At 36.6% G+C, this 17,742-nt stretch overlaps 1 protein-coding gene across 2 annotated transcripts; it reads right to left on the bottom strand.

Moving 5' to 3' along the window:
- Positions 1 to 9,946: 9,946 nt before the first annotated feature.
- Positions 9,947 to 16,780, bottom strand: LOC111387282. Of its 2 annotated transcripts, none has more exons than XM_023011824.1 (9): positions 13,812 to 16,780; positions 13,629 to 13,733; positions 13,286 to 13,438; positions 12,324 to 12,487; positions 12,099 to 12,246; positions 11,487 to 11,609; positions 11,308 to 11,395; positions 10,610 to 10,814; positions 9,947 to 10,370 (listed from the first exon to the last, which is right to left on the bottom strand). In XM_023011824.1, exons 1-8 carry the CDS (start codon positions 16,230 to 16,232, stop codon positions 10,648 to 10,650), a joined length of 3,369 nt encoding a protein of 1,122 aa, XP_022867592.1. In that variant the 5' UTR covers positions 16,233 to 16,780; the 3' UTR covers positions 9,947 to 10,370; positions 10,610 to 10,647. The 2 variants fall into 2 exon arrangements, with proteins under 2 accessions (XP_022867592.1, XP_022867591.1); XM_023011823.1 differs by lacking the exon at positions 9,947 to 10,370 and having other exon boundaries at positions 10,488 to 10,814; positions 13,812 to 16,325; positions 16,494 to 16,780.
- Positions 16,781 to 17,742: the final 962 nt, after the last annotated feature.

The raw sequence follows: 17,742 nt of genomic DNA, 5'->3' as shown, positions 1-17,742 counted from the left end.
GATTCAAATATACTTACTTAATGTCTTGAAAGTTAAAACTTTTAAGAAATCGAAAGAGTATAAAGCTAAAGTTGAGAAATATTGGGTAAGAATATCAACAGATCTAGGTGGTGAATACCTCTTGAAAGAATTCAGGGACACTTAACAGAAAATGGTACTATTTCTTAATCGAATAAGCATGATATACCCAAAAGGAATGGCTTTTCAGAACGAAGAAACGCCACATTGTTAGATATGGTTAGATCAATGACGAGTCTCACTACTCTATCTATCTCATGTTGGGATATAACTGAAACATTTTGATATATTTTTAACTTAGTTCCTTCTAAATCTGTTCTCAAGACTCTTCTGAAATTTTTGAGTGGATACAAGTCCTGCTTGCATCACAACCAAGATTTGGGAGTCCAGTTTATGTGTTAAAGGAGAAGGCAAAAAAGTTGGAGTATAGGTTAGAGATGTACCTGTTTGTGGGATATCCTAAAGATAACAAGGGATAATTTTTATAGTCCTTTAGATATGAAGGTTTTTGTTAGCACGAATGCAACCGTTCTAAAGGATAAGTATATTAATAATCTCAGTCCAAGAATAAGGCCGTGTTGGAAGAAATGAGTCGGAGCAATTCTATCTCATTAATTCCTGAAACATGACTTGGGCAGACATCCCATGGTGTCAAGTAAAAATATGGGCAACGTGATTTGAGTGAGAGAGATGAGTAGTCATCTGATCCAATAGATCGATAGAACGTTGAAGGTAATGGCATCACTTAATGGTAATGTCAGTATTGATAAAAATATGACATTCCAAATTGAGCTACATTCATAGATCAATCGTCCTTTAAAGAAAGTTGGAAGATTATCAATTCACCTTCACCTTCAAAGTACTTGTTGAGTGGAGAGTCCAATATTATGATCTCTATGATACAAGTTGATGATCTAACTTCATATAAGGAGATTATGGATGATGTAGATACAACGATCTATTTATGAATCAAAGCAGACATCATGATCTTGGATAGAGATTCGACAAAGTGATTAAGACATTTGATTTTAATCGGTACTCTGACTAATCCCGTATCTGTAAGAAGATACAAGATAAAATTGTATTTTTCCTAGTGCTTGTGTAGATGATATTCTACTTATTGGAAATAATGTGAGTATGTTATTATCAATGAAAGCGTGGTTGGCCCTAGAGTTTCATATGAAGGACTTAGTGATGCTAGCTATATTCTAGGTTTCAGATCTTGAGAGATCAAAAAGACAAGATGATAGCTTTTGTCCCAAGTCTTATCTACTAACAAGATACTTGTCAGATTTGCTATGCAAGATCTTGCCCTCAGGTGTCAAATCCAACTCTTTAAGGATTAGTCCGCGAAGACTCGTAAAGAGATTGAGTACATGAGTGGGATACCTTATGCGTTGACGTAAGTAGTCTTATGTATAATATGTTGTGCAATAGACTTAACATTTGTCATACTGTTGATGTGGTGAGTCGAGATCTATTTAATTTTAGGATCGAAACATTGAATGGTGATAAAGCATATCTTTTAGTACCTCCGGAGAACAAAGAATTACATGCTCATCGCTAGATCTTATTTCGATAGATTAAAATGATTCAAACTTCCAGAATGATGAGGACCACCACATGTCTACATCAATATCGTTGTTTACACTTGATGATGGGGCCATTATTTGGAGAAATACCAAGCAATCATGTATTACTGATTTCACCATTAATGCCAAGTATGTGGCAGCTCATAAGCTACCAAATTGGCTGTATGACTTAGAAATCCTAACGGACATCAAGGTGGTGCCTGCATTTGCACATGTCTTTACACTGTATTAGGATAATAGTGGGATTGTGACAAATGTTAAAAAACCAAGAGTCATCAAAGGGGTAAACACATTAAACGAAAAATATCATCTCTTGAGAGAGATAGTTGGCAGAGAAAATGTGGTTGTTAGGAAGATTGCTACTAGGATAATCTTGTAGACTCGTTTACTAAGAGCCTATTGACTAAATTTTTCGAGGGACATCCGCAAGACACAAGGTTGCAAGACATGACTCATATACTCTAAGGCAAATGGGAGATTTGTTGGTTTGTGTGTCCATATAGTATATTTTGCTATGATAAAATAATCTTTTATAATAAATAAATTGTGGTTTTATTTATTTATTGTATTATTGATTATTGAGCATGCAAATTAAAGTGCATATGATCACTTGAGATAATATGAGTTGGGTACTTGTGTTGAGAAGTTCAGTATCACAACTTATATTTTAATCATAAATAATTTGTTCACAACTAATGTATAAGGGTTTGGCACATTGTACTGGAAGGTTGTAGTGTTGATCGATTCACTATTTAGATTTGTGTTTTGTCCTTATCACAAAAATACTTAAATGTAACACTAGTATACTTGGAGTGTATTGAACGGACTGCGTGTCGAATTTAATTCTATAGCATGTTGAGAGGAGAATTAAATTTTACTATACCGTTGTGTATTTCATCTAAATCCCTTGATAGGATTATTATATATTTTCGTGACATTAATGGTTCTTTGATCCATCAATGGGTAAGATCAATTTGATTGGTCATATATCTTGCTGAATTAGGAACTTGAGAATGAGCGGAGTAGAGAACATGAATTCGTGTCGGGAACCATCACCCAGTAAAATAGGTAAGTGACTATTTGAGTATTTTTTGTTGAACAGTTAAAATCTGAGCTTAATGTTTAGCGATGGCCAAACTTCGATATCTGTGATTAGTTCGCAGGACCGTTGAAAAAAATGAAACTTAAGTTAGTGAGAATAATTAGAGGAGCAAAATGCTCAGTTATACTCGTACTTAATTATCGGATCTTGGACGGGAATAAAATACATATACAGCATGTCAGAGGAAATTATTACAGATCCACTGGCTTCTGTGATCTTATATATTTCAAGAGTTCAGTCTTTTGCCTTTAGTGGAAAAAACAAAGACTAATAATTAGATTGGGTGGTCTAGGGTCAACTAGATAGGATATAATTATTGGAGCTTGGATAATATATATCCGATCAGGTTTCTACGGTAGCTCCATAAAGTATTAGAACTTAATTATGGTAATTATTAATAGTTTTGGGCTTAATTGTAATTACAATAAAGTTTTGTATTTAGTTGTAATTATTACGAAAGTTGTAAACTTAATTATAATTGTAATTAGAGTTCTACACATATAATTAAATGTAAACTAATTGAATTTGGACTTTAATTAAAACTCCTACTTGGATTTTAATTAGAACTCCTATTTGGATGTGGAATTATTATTGTATAAGGATTAGAACTCTCCTATCTCTTTCATGGATCCTAGACATCCTATGGAATGGAATTGTACAACATTCATAATACATAATTCCATGGTGTTCAAATTTTGGAGAGAGAAAAAGAGGAAAAAATTATTTTTCTTGCTTTTTTTAATTGTCCAATTCAAGAATTGGTTTCTTGATTTAATTAAAAGAAGGCGTCCACCCACTGGTGTAGTCTTGACTTTGAAGAATATCATAGAAGACTTGGAGGTTTGAAGCATCAAGTTCTTGGAATTAAAAAGCTGGAAGTTCGTGATCTAAAAGGTTGAAAGTTCGAGGTTCAGAATTAATTCAAGAATTGATCATCGAATTTAGGTAAAAATTCGAATTCTTTATTTTCGATATAACATATACATGAACATTTAGACGATTTTGTTTTTGAATTAAAGAAATTTTTAATTTTTCAATAATTCTGCTTCCGCATTCCAACAAAGGCTATAGATGATATTATCTTCTTCCTCACTGAATCTGCCATTCTTGAGATTAGGTCGCAGGAAATTTAGCCATCTGAGTTTGCAACTCTTTTCGCATCTCTTAAGCCCTATTATCAACATTTCCAACAAATTTATAATCAGAATATGAAACACAACACATAAATACATACAGAGAGATCTAGGGAGCCCATAATTGAGTACCAATTTTCTGAGGAAGAGCAATCCAATTTCCACCAGTTCCATACTCCTCAATATATGCCTTTGAGTTTTGCATCTTCTTCAGGAGACCATGGTCCCTTCTTAACATTGGCTTTGTCACAGCATGGGGCTCTTCCCATCTTTTTCTATCTCTCTATAAGTTTGATAGTTTTCTTTTTCTCCAATTCTCAACCAATTGAAACGGATAGAATTAGCTTTCTGTAATTTCTGTTGAGGTAAAATGTCAGAAGGGAAGACCTAGCTTTATAGGTAGAAAAGTATGGTTGAAATACTTAGATGAACAAAAAGTCTTACCATCTCAATTCTAGGGTTTGTGCCTCTCTCTCATAGACACACATTTGGATTAGTTCAGTCATAATACGACATGAAAAAGTACTGCGAAATTTTTTCTCAAATTCAATCCTATACTAATATCAATAAACTTTTTTGGATTAGCAATTGTAAGAAGAATGTATTGATCACCAAAGATAGCACAGGCTCAATTTATACCCACTTCCAAACACCACAAGCCGACAACGACCCAAGACAATACCAAGTTCCTCTTCCGATTGCTAATGAGATATTTCACTTTAGAGACCACAAAGGTGCAAGAAAACTCATACAATATCACCACCAAGATTGTAGTCACAAAGAGACAAAGAAAATGAAAGAAGAGAACACACAAGATTGGCTGAGAGAGAGAGGCAGTGAGACGTCTCTCACTTTGAGAGAAAAGAGACCAATTTATCTGGTAGCCAATAGCCCAAATAAGGTAAGTGTAAGTAGGTTAACTAATGGGTTAAGTTAAAGGCCCAAAAGATAGTTAAGTGGGCTCACAAGTTTTTCTCTCAATTAAAAAGGCCATCCAAGGAAGTGGATTGGACCATGAGCAACACTAAAATATTTAGGTTGTTTCGAGTGGCACAATTAACCTTTGGATCGTATCGTCTTGAATGTGGTGTTGGATTCTCATTCAATTATTTGGCTAGGCCGATTGAAAAATTAAACCGAGTAACATCATAACCCGAGGGAGATTGTTTGACAATAAATTGCCTAATAGCAATAATTTAATATGGTATGCAGTTTGTAGGATAATGCTAAAGCAAAAATTAAGAAAGGAAAAGCCTCCATCCTCTTGTAAACTTCCTGGAAATGTTCAATATCTTTGGGGGCATTTAGGTCTGCAATAAATTCAAATTATTTTAAAACATTATCCTGTTAATAATTCAGGATTAAATTGTCTAGGTTTATACGAAGGGTAATTCAAATTGTAAAAGTTCGGAGATGATCAAAAAGACCAAGTTTGCCAGAATAAATATTTGCATCGTGTAGTAAAGTGGTTATCTTACCCATATATTGCTTTGAAAAGTAATTTTTCGATGACATTAAGAACAAGGTTTAACTTTGTCAAAATGAATGAAAATGATTGTACCCAATCTATAGCTAGCCTCAAGGCCCTTAATGATTGATTTCTACTTAGCTCGATTCAGGTTCATTAGGTTATATAGAAAGACAGAGAACTCTTTAACTTAGAGGCCATTAGCATCGGCACACATTTGACATCAAATAGGCCGAATTTCGTGGCAGATTTATCTATAAATGGTAAATGGTAATCCTATAGATTTTTCATCTAATTTTGGATTTATAATACAAATAAAATCCATTTTACATATTAGGATTTATAAATTAGATTAGTGAACTTCTGATATGAAACGGCCTAATTTAAGATGGTTACATAGATATGCAGAATATTTCAAGAAAATCACCTGAAGTACCAAGAGAATTCAAAATTTCCTATTACAAAACATGCTTTTGATGTTAGCTTTAACCAAGAAGCTTCATTGCCTCAACTTAAACATGGTCACAATTGGTTTAACACAAAATTAGAATGAAGGTTATGCATAGAAAGTCATCTAAAAGTTTTAACTTGTTAAAAATGAGCTTTCTTTCATGCAAGATGGATATTATTTATCAAACAAAGATGTAACCACTTACTCTTTTTTATCTTATAATCGAATGATGATAAAATGTGAAATTAAGTCTTTTATTGCTCTGACAATCAAGTCAACTACAAGCAAGACTCGAGATGGACACGGTTTGAGATGGAGGATTTTTGAACTATTTTCAAATCAAACTATTTTATTGACTTAAAAAAATTTCAAACAAGGCCAAACCATATTTTTTGGTTTGATTTAATTTCAGACCACGATTTCAGTGACTAAAAATACCGTCTTTCAAAAAAGTGAAAAAAATAAATATTTTAGTCTAGAATTTACTATAAAACTTAGATTGAAACATTTAAATAATAAGCTTTACAATACAATTATACTTGTTCCAATACAAGTTTAAACCAATAAATATATACAAGTCCAACTATATAAATTTAAGTATGCAAATTCATTCTTTAGATAATTTTCAGGCCGTGGCTCGACTCGAAAAAAGCTCGAGCCCGCTGGCTTGAAGCTCAGACCGAGCCCCATTTTGAAATGTCGAGCAAAGCTCCAGCCGGCTCAAGCTCATGAGCCTATATTTAAAATATATATATATATATATAAATAAATTTTTTTTTTTTTAAGGCAACATTGCAAATTCATTCTTTAGATAATTTTCAGGCCGTGGCTCGACTCGAAAAAAGCTCGAGCCCGCTGGCTTGAAGCTCAAACCGAACCCCTTTTTGGGATGTCGAGCAAAGCCCCAACCGGCCCATGTGGCTCGCCGGCTCAAGCTCATGAGCCTATATTTAAAATATATATATATACATATAAATAAATTTTTTTTTTTTTAAGGCAACATGCCTATTTTAGGCAGCGGTTGCTGCCTTCTTTATTAAATAAAAAACAAAAACAAAACCACAACAAAAATCGAGTCTGCTCAGCTCGAAAAGGCCCAAGTCGAAAGCTCGGGTCAAGCCTAATTTTCAAGCTCGGCCTAAAAAAAACTCGATCATTTTACCCTAGTCAATCCCAACCTTTAAATTTCGGTTCGCGAGTCGGCTCGACTTAATTCGTTGACATCCCTATGTTCCCCAAGCTCGGTCCCTTCCCTTTCTCTCTACAAAAAGTTTTGTGCCCATTTAAGCCCATTGCGTTGTACTTATTTTGTAAATTTCTGTACACGTTCCAACTTCTTACCTATTACCTTGGCAATATTATATTTTGGACATATTCAATATAAAAAGTTGAACCCCAATTTTGAGGGCCTCCACTATCCAGCCCCTGGAGTATCGTGAAGGAGGTAAATCGTGAAATGTACCATAGCAGGTCAGGGAACAAGAGCTTATCTGTACACTGGTGCCCATAAAAAATCTAATTTCATATGTCAGGAATCGAACCCTCACTCTACGGCTACCAACAAGGCTGAAACTACCTCACTCCTGTTCTTTGCACTACTGGGTTATGCCCCGAGGGCAGACATATTCAATATACATTACATAGATATTTTAATTTGTTTTCCTTTTTGCAATACAGCATAACTAACAGTACTAACATCTCATTTAGGTCTTCCATTCTTTGAACAAACCATTATTTTGTACTAGATATCAACTGTCACAAATTCAGAGAAAAATGAAATCCGTTACATAAAATGGTATAGACATATTTATTAACCTTGTCATTTTCGTCTAAAATGTGCATGGATTATGCTACTTTAACATAATGAACACCATAATGGTGTGCATAATGTCCAAGTGGCGCTCCCTCCAACAGGGGGCGCCACTTGGGCATTATGGACACCATTATGGTGTCTATTATGTACCCCAAGCATCACCCAATGTGCATACCCTTTCACTTTGCCACTGCATATTCACCTGGCACGTGTGGCCAAAGTCAAACGTACTTGAGAAATTGGTCTTTATTACGTACAAATTCCTATATTTCATAGGCAGAACATTGGGATATAGATGCCATCATGAATTTGACTTCAAGATTTGTCAATCTCCTACTTAAAAGCGTGTGTAAATAAATAAAAATAAATAGTGAATATATAAATATTACTTGTAATTTGTTGACCTTCAAAATAGCAATGGGTACCTCAGCAAGTGCTTCAATTGGACTTCTTGGGACCTCAGCAGCAGCTTTGAAGGCACCTCGATTAGATCTCTTCTTATGCCTCGGTTAGACCATTTCGAATAATCTTTAGACAGCTTCGGATTGGGTTTAGAATGCACATTGGCTGAGCCTTGGAGGACCTCGGTGGACTAATTTGTCAGACACTTCGACCATCTAGGAATGCACCTCGGTTAGCACTTGAAGGCACCTCGACTAGCCCTTTAAGGCACCTTGGATGACCCCCTTGAGAGCTTCGGCTTGGGCTTTTACTTGGCTGCCTCTTGGGCCTATGTTGTCCAACTCTAGTGGACCTCGTCCGGGTCCAATAATAAGGTCCAATGTGAAGTGATTTATGTGTACGTGAAGTGATTTATGTGTATAACATATTTTTTATAAAATGTATCGATAACAAATACATTGATAACACATTTATTTTTTCTTCTTTGCCGTTATCTTCAATTCCAAGAAGAGCGCTTATGAAAGCAGCTTTTTCTTTCACAACTCTCTCTGTCACAACAGAAAAAACCTCATGATCCCTTTTGAACTCAATTCTCTATAAATTCATTTTTTTTCTTAAACTCATTTTCAATTACACATTTGCTCAGTAAAATAATTTATAAGCAAACCAAAAATTTCCCCCCACTTGTTAACTATTCATTTTTCAAAAAATCACTAATACAAAATCTATTTCTACCAAAAATAGAGCTCAGAAAACCCTATATATTGATCTAATTTGCATATTCAAACCTTTTTAACATTTATTTTCGGCTATAACCACTACATCGGTCTGTGTAATTAGAATGTTGCAGTAGGTAACTCTGTCTTCCAAACAAGAAAAGCAACTGTACGAAGCAAGATACCTAAATAATAATAATAATAATAATAATAATAATAATAAATGGGTATGCACAGGGGCGGAGGCAGAGATTTCGTCCAATACGGGCACAATTATAAGTATTGGCTACGATGATTTTTTTTTCCTTTTTTTTTCCCGAAATTAGTCTATGAACAAAAAGAGTTTCATATGATCAATGCAAAGTACATTTTTTAACAATAGAAGATAAAATGATGGGGTCCATTGTATAAACAATAAATTGATGGGCCGATAAATTCATAACAAGGCCTATAAATTTTTTTCTAAGAGCCTAATTACAGAGTAGGGCCAAAATCTAAAAATTAAAAAATTGGCCCAACTCCTACCCTTCTTCTTCCCCCTATGCTTCCTCTTCCCTGTTGTCGGCAAATGTTATTTTCTTCCTCCTTTCATTCTTTGGCCTGCAGACAGCACACGCTTTCTTCTTCTTTCTTCCCTTTTCTTCTTTTTCTTCTTCTTCTTAGTTCAGACGTCCAGTGCAGGTGAAGCACACTGGAGTTTCTGTGTCAAGTCCAGAGTCCAGTGTGGGCATTAGCCTGCACTGGACTCCATGTAGCTATGCCCCTAGGTATGTACCATCAACAGAATATGTAAACTTGTGCCTCGGGCTTTAGGCTGAGTCGTGCATGTTTTGCATGGTCGAAGTAAAGTTCGAAGGGTTTATAATCAACATTTTCACCATCCCCAATTAACAAACTTAAATATAGAATGAACAGAGTCTCGAATGACAATTTTACAACAGAAATTAGTTACAAACAATAACACTAGCAATATTTGTACCAAGAAATATTGATATTTTCATTTTCTCCTATGAAAACCAAAACCTGTTCAAATATTCATTCTTCCTATCAGTCGAACACATAAATGAGCAGAAGAAGAAACCAAATACTCTTCCCTCATACAATTCCAAGCTAAGCTTACAAGAACGCACGCGATATGTCAATAAAGAATGCTTTGCGTAATTCATATAACCATGACAATTGTTTTAGTAAACATCTCATGAAAGATTCACACACACAATAAGTTCCACTTACTGTAGAGTAGAGAAAAGATTTAAAGGAGATGCACAAGAGTCGTGCTTAGTTAATGCATTCCAAGTCTAGTCAATATCCAAGTATCACATTGGTCAGAAGACAGAAAGGAATATGCCCTCAATTTCTTTTTTTTTGTTTCACTCAAAAGCAAATACAAAAACAGAATATAGATGCCCCAAGCTTCACAAAGTGAACACCACAGAAAAAGAAAAAAATTTTGATTTTCATCCACACTATGGTATTATACCTTCTACATCTCAAAATTACTGAAGGTAGAGCACAAGGTGTAATTGTTATTAAAATTGCAGAGTATTTAGTATAAGATAGCGCCAGAGTATATGGTAGATATATGCCCGACTATATAATGTGAAGCTTAACAGCATAGTGCAATATTATCCCATCAAATTCAAGAGACCGGGAATCATGAAAAACATCCACGTCCCTGCACAATTAAACAAACAGGAAAATTTCAGAAATAAGTAATAAATTATAATTTACTTTCTGGCACTGCAAAATATCGGTCTCTGCGTACAATATGTAAAGTTTGTGCTACCAGTGGTGTGTCTAAAGGCATATTATTGCACTTTATACCATGAGAACTCATGTAAAGAATACAAATATCAAACATTCCATTATTAACATGTGCGTTCTTGTGACTGAAATCCTCTTAAGCTGACAAACCTTCCGAGTAAAGTTAGAATAAATTTTCAATGAACACGTCATTTCAGATTCATTCCTGCGGCCATGTTTCTCAACCTCTGAGAAATTTCGGAGAATGAGGGCCTCTCGGCTGGATCACAGGCCCAACAACTTTCCATCAACGATTTCCATTCCGGGTCACACCATGTTGGAATTTGTGGGCGCAGTGTGTTGTTCACTATTCCTCCTACACACCATAAACAAAATTTTGAAGTCAAAAAAACAGTTGTAATTTTCATTGTTGATATTGATTTAAATCTCAACAGGATTCTATAATATCAAACAGAAAAAAGGTATTCAGGTCCCACCAAAAAAATAAAAATAAAAAAATTTCAGTCCCTTGCATTATTATTTCAAAAAATTGGAAAATGTACACTTTTGCTCCATAAAATTGCTGTCAACTCTCAAGCAAGCTAGGAAAAGGTTGCTGGAGTTTTACGCACATACTTGCAAGCCTCAACAAATAACTTGCCTAAGCAAGCCCCAATATATATTCAAAACTCTACCCTCAATGCCCGCAAACATACAGCAACAATTAGTGAATAATTGCAACTAAGCAATCTGTGTCCCTTTTTCTTCTTTTTATCTTGATAGTAAGTACCACATCATGATCATACATAAAATAAATGAATCGCAGAACAGAATGGAAACACAAAATAACTCAATTATGCGGCACGTACCAATTATAGAAGCACAATGCATATCTGCATACGGTTCATCTCCGGTAAGCAATTCCCACATGACAATCCCAAATGAATAAACATCGATCTATACAGCAGAATCAGACATCAAATGAATTAGTTAAGGGGGGGAGAGAGTGAGAATGAAAGAATTTAGTGATCACATTAGATATCTTTACCTTTTCAGTGACCATGCTACTTTTTCCACTCAGGAGTTCAGGTGCCATCCAAGGCAATGTCCCACGAACACCTCCAGATACTAACGTATGTTGCTTCACCTTTGACAAGCCAAGATCACCAATCTAAATTGGAAATTCAGGCAAAATAAGCAAATGTGAATCAATATAACACCAAATACACTCAGATAAAGAGGAGAGAAAACAACGGGGTTGGAGAACCAGAGGCTGAAGTAACCTTTGCAACAGAAGTGTTATGCACTGTAAACAAAACTTAAATGCAAAACAAGCTGATAACAGAACCTAAAGCTTCATATCCCACCAGGGTCCAATTACAAAGCAGCTTGTAGAATAAGATATTGCACACACTGCATGTAATTCATGACTTCCAAAAAAAATTCATATGTCTAGGTCAGCTATTCAATCTGCATTTCACACTGGTCTATGTGGATCTCTCATTTACTCCAGATACTCATATTTTCGATCAAAATGAACAATTTCCTTGCGTGTTAGTACTTCTTCCCAAATGCACTATTCGTAGCTATTATGAGTGTTACTGTGTAAAGCAAAGAATATGTACTCAACACAATTGTCTGGTTCAGCTGCTCAACTTACCTTGCACACTGGGCGATGCGGATCTCTCATATTCACCAACAGATTTTCACATTTTAAATCAAAATGAACAATATTTTTTCCATGCAAGTATTCCATCCCAAATGCAGTATCCATAGCTATCATTAGTCTCTTGCGCCGATCAATAGTCCTGTTTAAATTAGTCATCACAGTAAAACCAGTAGTAGATGTAGTGAATAAAATCTGGACTAGGTCTGAGAAAGATACCTGTCCTTTTTCTGCAGAAATTGTTTTAAGGATCCATTGACCATGAACTCTGTCACTGTTGCTAGAGATCCATCAGGGCCATCACGAACTACACCATAGAAAGCAACAACATTTGGATGGTGCAATGAACTTAATATCAGAGCCTCCTTCCAGAAATCTGCAATCTATACATCAAATAAGATGAATTCAGTTGCCTATGACCGCCAAAAGTTGCACTAGTTCAGCCCTATAAATACATCAATGGCCACAAAGTTATTATATTCTTTCAAGTCTGAAGAAAAGGCAAGAAAGCACATGCAGTTGTAGAAGTCACTCTTAATAGATAAAATGGCATTCTGCATGTTTTACACTTACAATACAGTATAGCAGGTATATCACAATTATCTATGGAAAAAAAGGACGCTAATATCAAAATCCATCAAGCACTTCTTGTCCCTGCAACAAGACTAGAAAATCATGGAGGATGTCAGATGTTCTTTTATTCCCCATGTCCAGCTTCAGACGCACACAAAAACCAAGCTATGTTCAAGCCAAGTGAATTATTTATCACGATGCAGCGAAAATGCATGAATGGAGAATACATTTTGATCTCAATCTAGTAATTTCTGTTTTTAGCTCAGCAGTTGGTCAAAATTAACTTTACAAATGTTGCTTCTTGACTCGGATTCACACGAGCCAATTTCTCTGAGACCAATATCATCATGTCAATTACTTTTTTCCATTGGCAATACTACGTGCCTAATAAAAGGTCTATAACACAGCCACAGGTCATGACTGTGCAACTCCATCATGCGACTAACAATGAGATCATAATGTTTTCTCAAAAAGGGCATATAGATAATATAATATTTTCTCTCCTTTAAATTCAAGAAAAAAATAATCAAAGCAAAATAAAAGTAATGGCAGTTAAAGTGGAGATGTAACAGAAAAAAGACAAGGTAATCAAATTTACGAAAGTGTACCAAGCGCTCCCTTTCAGATGGCTTTCCGGCAAAGCAGCTGGATTTGATTCTTTTGATTGCTACATCTGACCCCTTCCACTTGCCATGGTAAACAGCACCATAGGTTCCAGAGCCTAACTCTCGGATCTCCTCCAGATCTTCATTTTTAATTGTCTACATGGAAAATGACGTAGCAACAACAGATGGTGGAACGTTAGAAGACAAGATACAGTTACTTAATACATCGATTTTCTGAAAAAGGAAGTCCCAAATGGATGTAGGTGGCAAACAGATAGAATAGTATGCTTAACTACATGTATATTGAAAGTAAAACAGATCATATATCCACATGTAAAATGGGAACCTGCAATCCTCTATCAATTGCTTCAGCCTCAGCAGTAGTGGGCTCGATCTTGGAATTGCTGAGATTGTCATTATCAGAACCCATCTCGAAGTCCCCATTGCCACCCTATACAACAAGAGAGGATGTTTTAATGACAAAATACACAACAGAAAATTATTAAGAAAGATTGTGGTTGATTCTCACCAATCCATCCGCGTCATGCTGTGCATCGTCTCCTGCAACTACATTATGCTCAATCCCAAAATCAGTATCTTCTCGAACTTTAGCTTCCACCTTCAGACTTGCCAAAGCCACTTCTTTTACAGAGGCAACAAACTCAGGTAACAAGCTCAAACAGTCTTCCTGCAGCTCAGCAGCAAGGCTAGCATTGGTTTCTTCCACTTCCGTCCCGTCATTGCTTTCCACTACAGAATTCATAGACTTGGCAGGTTCCATTGCATCAGGATTTTTGTCATTGACTACATGCATGTTAGTATCTCCAGCCTCCCCTCCAAGATTCAGTTCTTTGCTCCTTCTATAGATACTGTCCTCATCCAACTTGCCCGGTTCAGCAATATCAGCATCATTTCTCAGGTATGACATGGAAGCTGCAGTGACCAACTTGTCATCAAAAATGAAAGCAGGATCGGATTTTGCAAGGTGCGTTACGGGACCAGCAAATTTAGTCATGTCTGGGACTGATGGGTTGGACTGCATAGTATATGGGCCCTCGACAGTGGGCACCAATGTTGGAGCTTGGCCACGAGACTCATCAAAGCCCACAAGTTTTTGTGGCGACTCTACCCAAGGATTTTGATTCTCCAACTCAGTTCGCAACCTGGGACTACCATCCACTGTACCCCTAATAAATCCAGTGCTCACAGAGCCATTTGCTAGCTGAGCTAAAACAGGTGTTTCATAAGAGGGACCTCCTAGCAATGGGGCATGACCATTTCTCCATAAAGCATGCAAAGGCACATGGCCACGAGGAACCTGGTACACATTATCAGCTCCATATGTACAGGGAAGATTGCTGCAATGAACTCCATGCTCATCCAGAGACGGAACATGAACCTGTGATCCAGTGGCCACAGCTTGGTCGTTGAACACTTGATTACCAACGTCTGCAACAGGTCGGGCATACCGTATGTCTTCATGATGGACATAGTGAGATTGCACAGGGTGGACATCGCATAAACTGCCTTGCCCAAGAGGAGTATTTGTAGCATTTTCCATTATATAGTTATCAGCCACTGCCAGTCTTCCAGCAGTAGAAACATGGGGTCCAGGTTCGTCAGGCCGAGGATTTAACTGATGTTGTAAAACCCATCCTCTTTCATGACCACGACTCTCGTTATAGAAGTATGGATGGTGCACGTTTGGATCTGGATTCAACGTGTACATTTCCCTATTAGGGGGGCACTCAACACAAGAATTAGTGACTGGATGATATCCATTCCCCATGTTAGTTGGCTCAAGACGTGGCTGTTCTCCAGGCTTCCAAGGGGTATCTGGATAAAGTTGATTTCTTGGAAACGTTATCTGGCAATGCTCACAACCAGTGCCATGAAGTATATTACCTGGAAAACCAACATTTTCACTGCCTACAGGTCCTGTTGTAACCAAGACCATATTCTCGGCATACTGCAGCGGCTGCTCATATATGTTATGATGATTGATTGGAGGCCGATTGTATTCCTCAGGCATTCTATCAAAATTTCTGTCTGAAAACTCCCCATATGGAGCTCGATAACGGGAAGATGAAGGCGAAATTGGATACTCAGCCGCAGGCTTTTGGTCCAGGGTTCCAGGTTGCCGAGGTGAATAGTAAGCAGGACTCCATGGAGCCTCATTGTCAGAGTACCTCTGAGAAACTGGTTGTTGGGGCTGCCCAGAACCCAAATGAGGAATTGCAAGCTGACGCAAATTAGCATACGCCATAGGCAACTCTGCATTCCTCTGACCATGGATGCTACCCTCTAGACTCATCTGATTAAAGTACTGCTCAGCAACATTGACATCATCTAATGACCCCATTACCTGAGACCCACCTAGCTGATTCCTGAATTCAGGAGACTCGTTAAGGTTGTTCAAAGCATCAACATACCTCCTTTCATTTTCCCTTTCATCTCCATCCCCGAAGTGCACCGAACCATCTTGATCAGGATTTGAAAACAGAAAAATCCTCAATCTAGTAAATCCATCTCCAGAGCCTAACTTGTCATATTCCTCCATCATATTGGTGACATCATCATCATTCACAACCGATACTAGAGCATCAAGATCCTCATCAGGCTGCTGGTATTTTAGCGTTGTTGCCCCTTCAAAAAGCTCCCTCATCTTCCCCATGAGCTCCTCGTAGTTAATATCACACGGGACACTCAATATACGTGTCTCGCCACCTACATACCTAAGTTTCCCATCTTGGGGCCGCGGCATTATACTACCTGAAAAGCTACACAAGAATTTGACACGCGGCTTTTCATCATTAGAGCTCTGGTTAGAGCCTGGGGTCCCTGTAGGGCTATCCATCAAGTCCACAGCTTGGTGTTGCTGATCAATAATTGGATTCTCAAGTTCCAATTCTGATTCAATCAAATTTTCAACTCCCTTGCTGCAACACATCAGCCGTTCTCACGGGTATTTAAAAACACATATCCTCATTCCAGAAGACCCTCAAATTTTCCAAGACTCAATACAGATCCCAGCTTACGTCTCCTATTAAAACCAATGACGAAACAATAAATTTAACGTTGAATAGCCTTGTGCAAAGGGAAATCAAAACTTTTGAGCTAGGATTTACACAAAAGAACCAACTTTTCGTCCAAAGATTCAAACTTGGTACTGATTAAATCCGGGTAATAAACACAAATCAAATCAGAGTACCTGGAATTGGAGATTATTCTGATAACAGAAGAGCCCTAAATCTTTCCTTAAATTCAAGAAACCCTAGGAAGAAAATCTTCCGCCAAAAAATCTTGAATCTCAATTACACTTTATATTTTATTTACTTATGAAACATACATAGAGTGAAAGACGGAAATTATATATTATATTATCTGTACTTGTGTTTGTGTTTGTTACATCATATGACTATATAGAGAGACTCAGAGAGAGAGAAAGAGTTTCCTAATTTGTTTCCGAGTTCCGGAGGAGAGATGCCTCCGAGGTATGGGTATGATGGGATGTTTTGCGGGGAAGCTCAAGTTGCCAGGTGGGGGTACACGTGGCAATTTTTGAGTTATTCGAATTGGAGAATCAATTTTAGCAGTGCGTGAGCATATTCTTTCCATACATACCAAGGGCATCTTCGGTAACAAGTATAAGCATTGATTTTTTGATCGTTAAAAATAGAAGTGGATCTTACTTGTGAATGAACAAATCAAAAATGACGACTCAAATAATGAAATAACGATCAAAGAATTGATTTTCTGAGATGAAAAATTATTCCTATAGAAGGGCTAATTTCGTTCCTCCTCTCCTTTGTTGGAAAAAACAGGGAAATATAGTAAATTAACTGGGAAAAGTAAAGTTGGAGAGAAAGCATTGCCGCCTGCCTTGACTAACTAGAATTCTCTCTCTTGATAGAGATTTAAGTTGTTGATGACAAAAAAGTGATTTTCGATTATTAGATTCTTAATAAAATAACAAATCTTCTTACGTATGAATTAAATATCAAATATATTTAGTAGAAAGTGCAATAAATATCAAGTCACGTTTTATTTTTTCCCACAAAAACTCACCTTTTCTCCCAAGCTCCAAAATATGCCAACGTGTCAAGAATGTCAATTACGTGCACATGGAATAGGCATCCAAGATTCCCATGATGTTTGGCAGAAAATATAAGGCTATGAAGATCGAATGAGTCATTTGGTATCCACTTTTTGGCTTTCTTGTCTTATTTGACAAAAATCTTTTTACTACCTACGACGAATGAAGTCCATGATCACACCATAAGAAGGTTTCTGAGGCCATTTCCATTCCTCTACAAAAAATTATGATAAATTTTGTACAATTATACATCAAATTTTGCATCAAACTAAAAATCATTTCCGACCCATTACACCAAAAGTTATTTCAAATAAACAATGTTTAATTATTTTGCTTATTTTTTTATTATTAACAATTTATATAT

The sequence above is a fragment of the Olea europaea genome, unplaced genomic scaffold, assembly GCF_002742605.1.
Source record: "Olea europaea var. sylvestris unplaced genomic scaffold, O_europaea_v1 scaffold398, whole genome shotgun sequence".
Classification (NCBI taxonomy): Eukaryota; Viridiplantae; Streptophyta; class Magnoliopsida; order Lamiales; family Oleaceae; genus Olea; species Olea europaea.
This window is presented reverse-complemented; position numbering and strand designations above follow the sequence as displayed.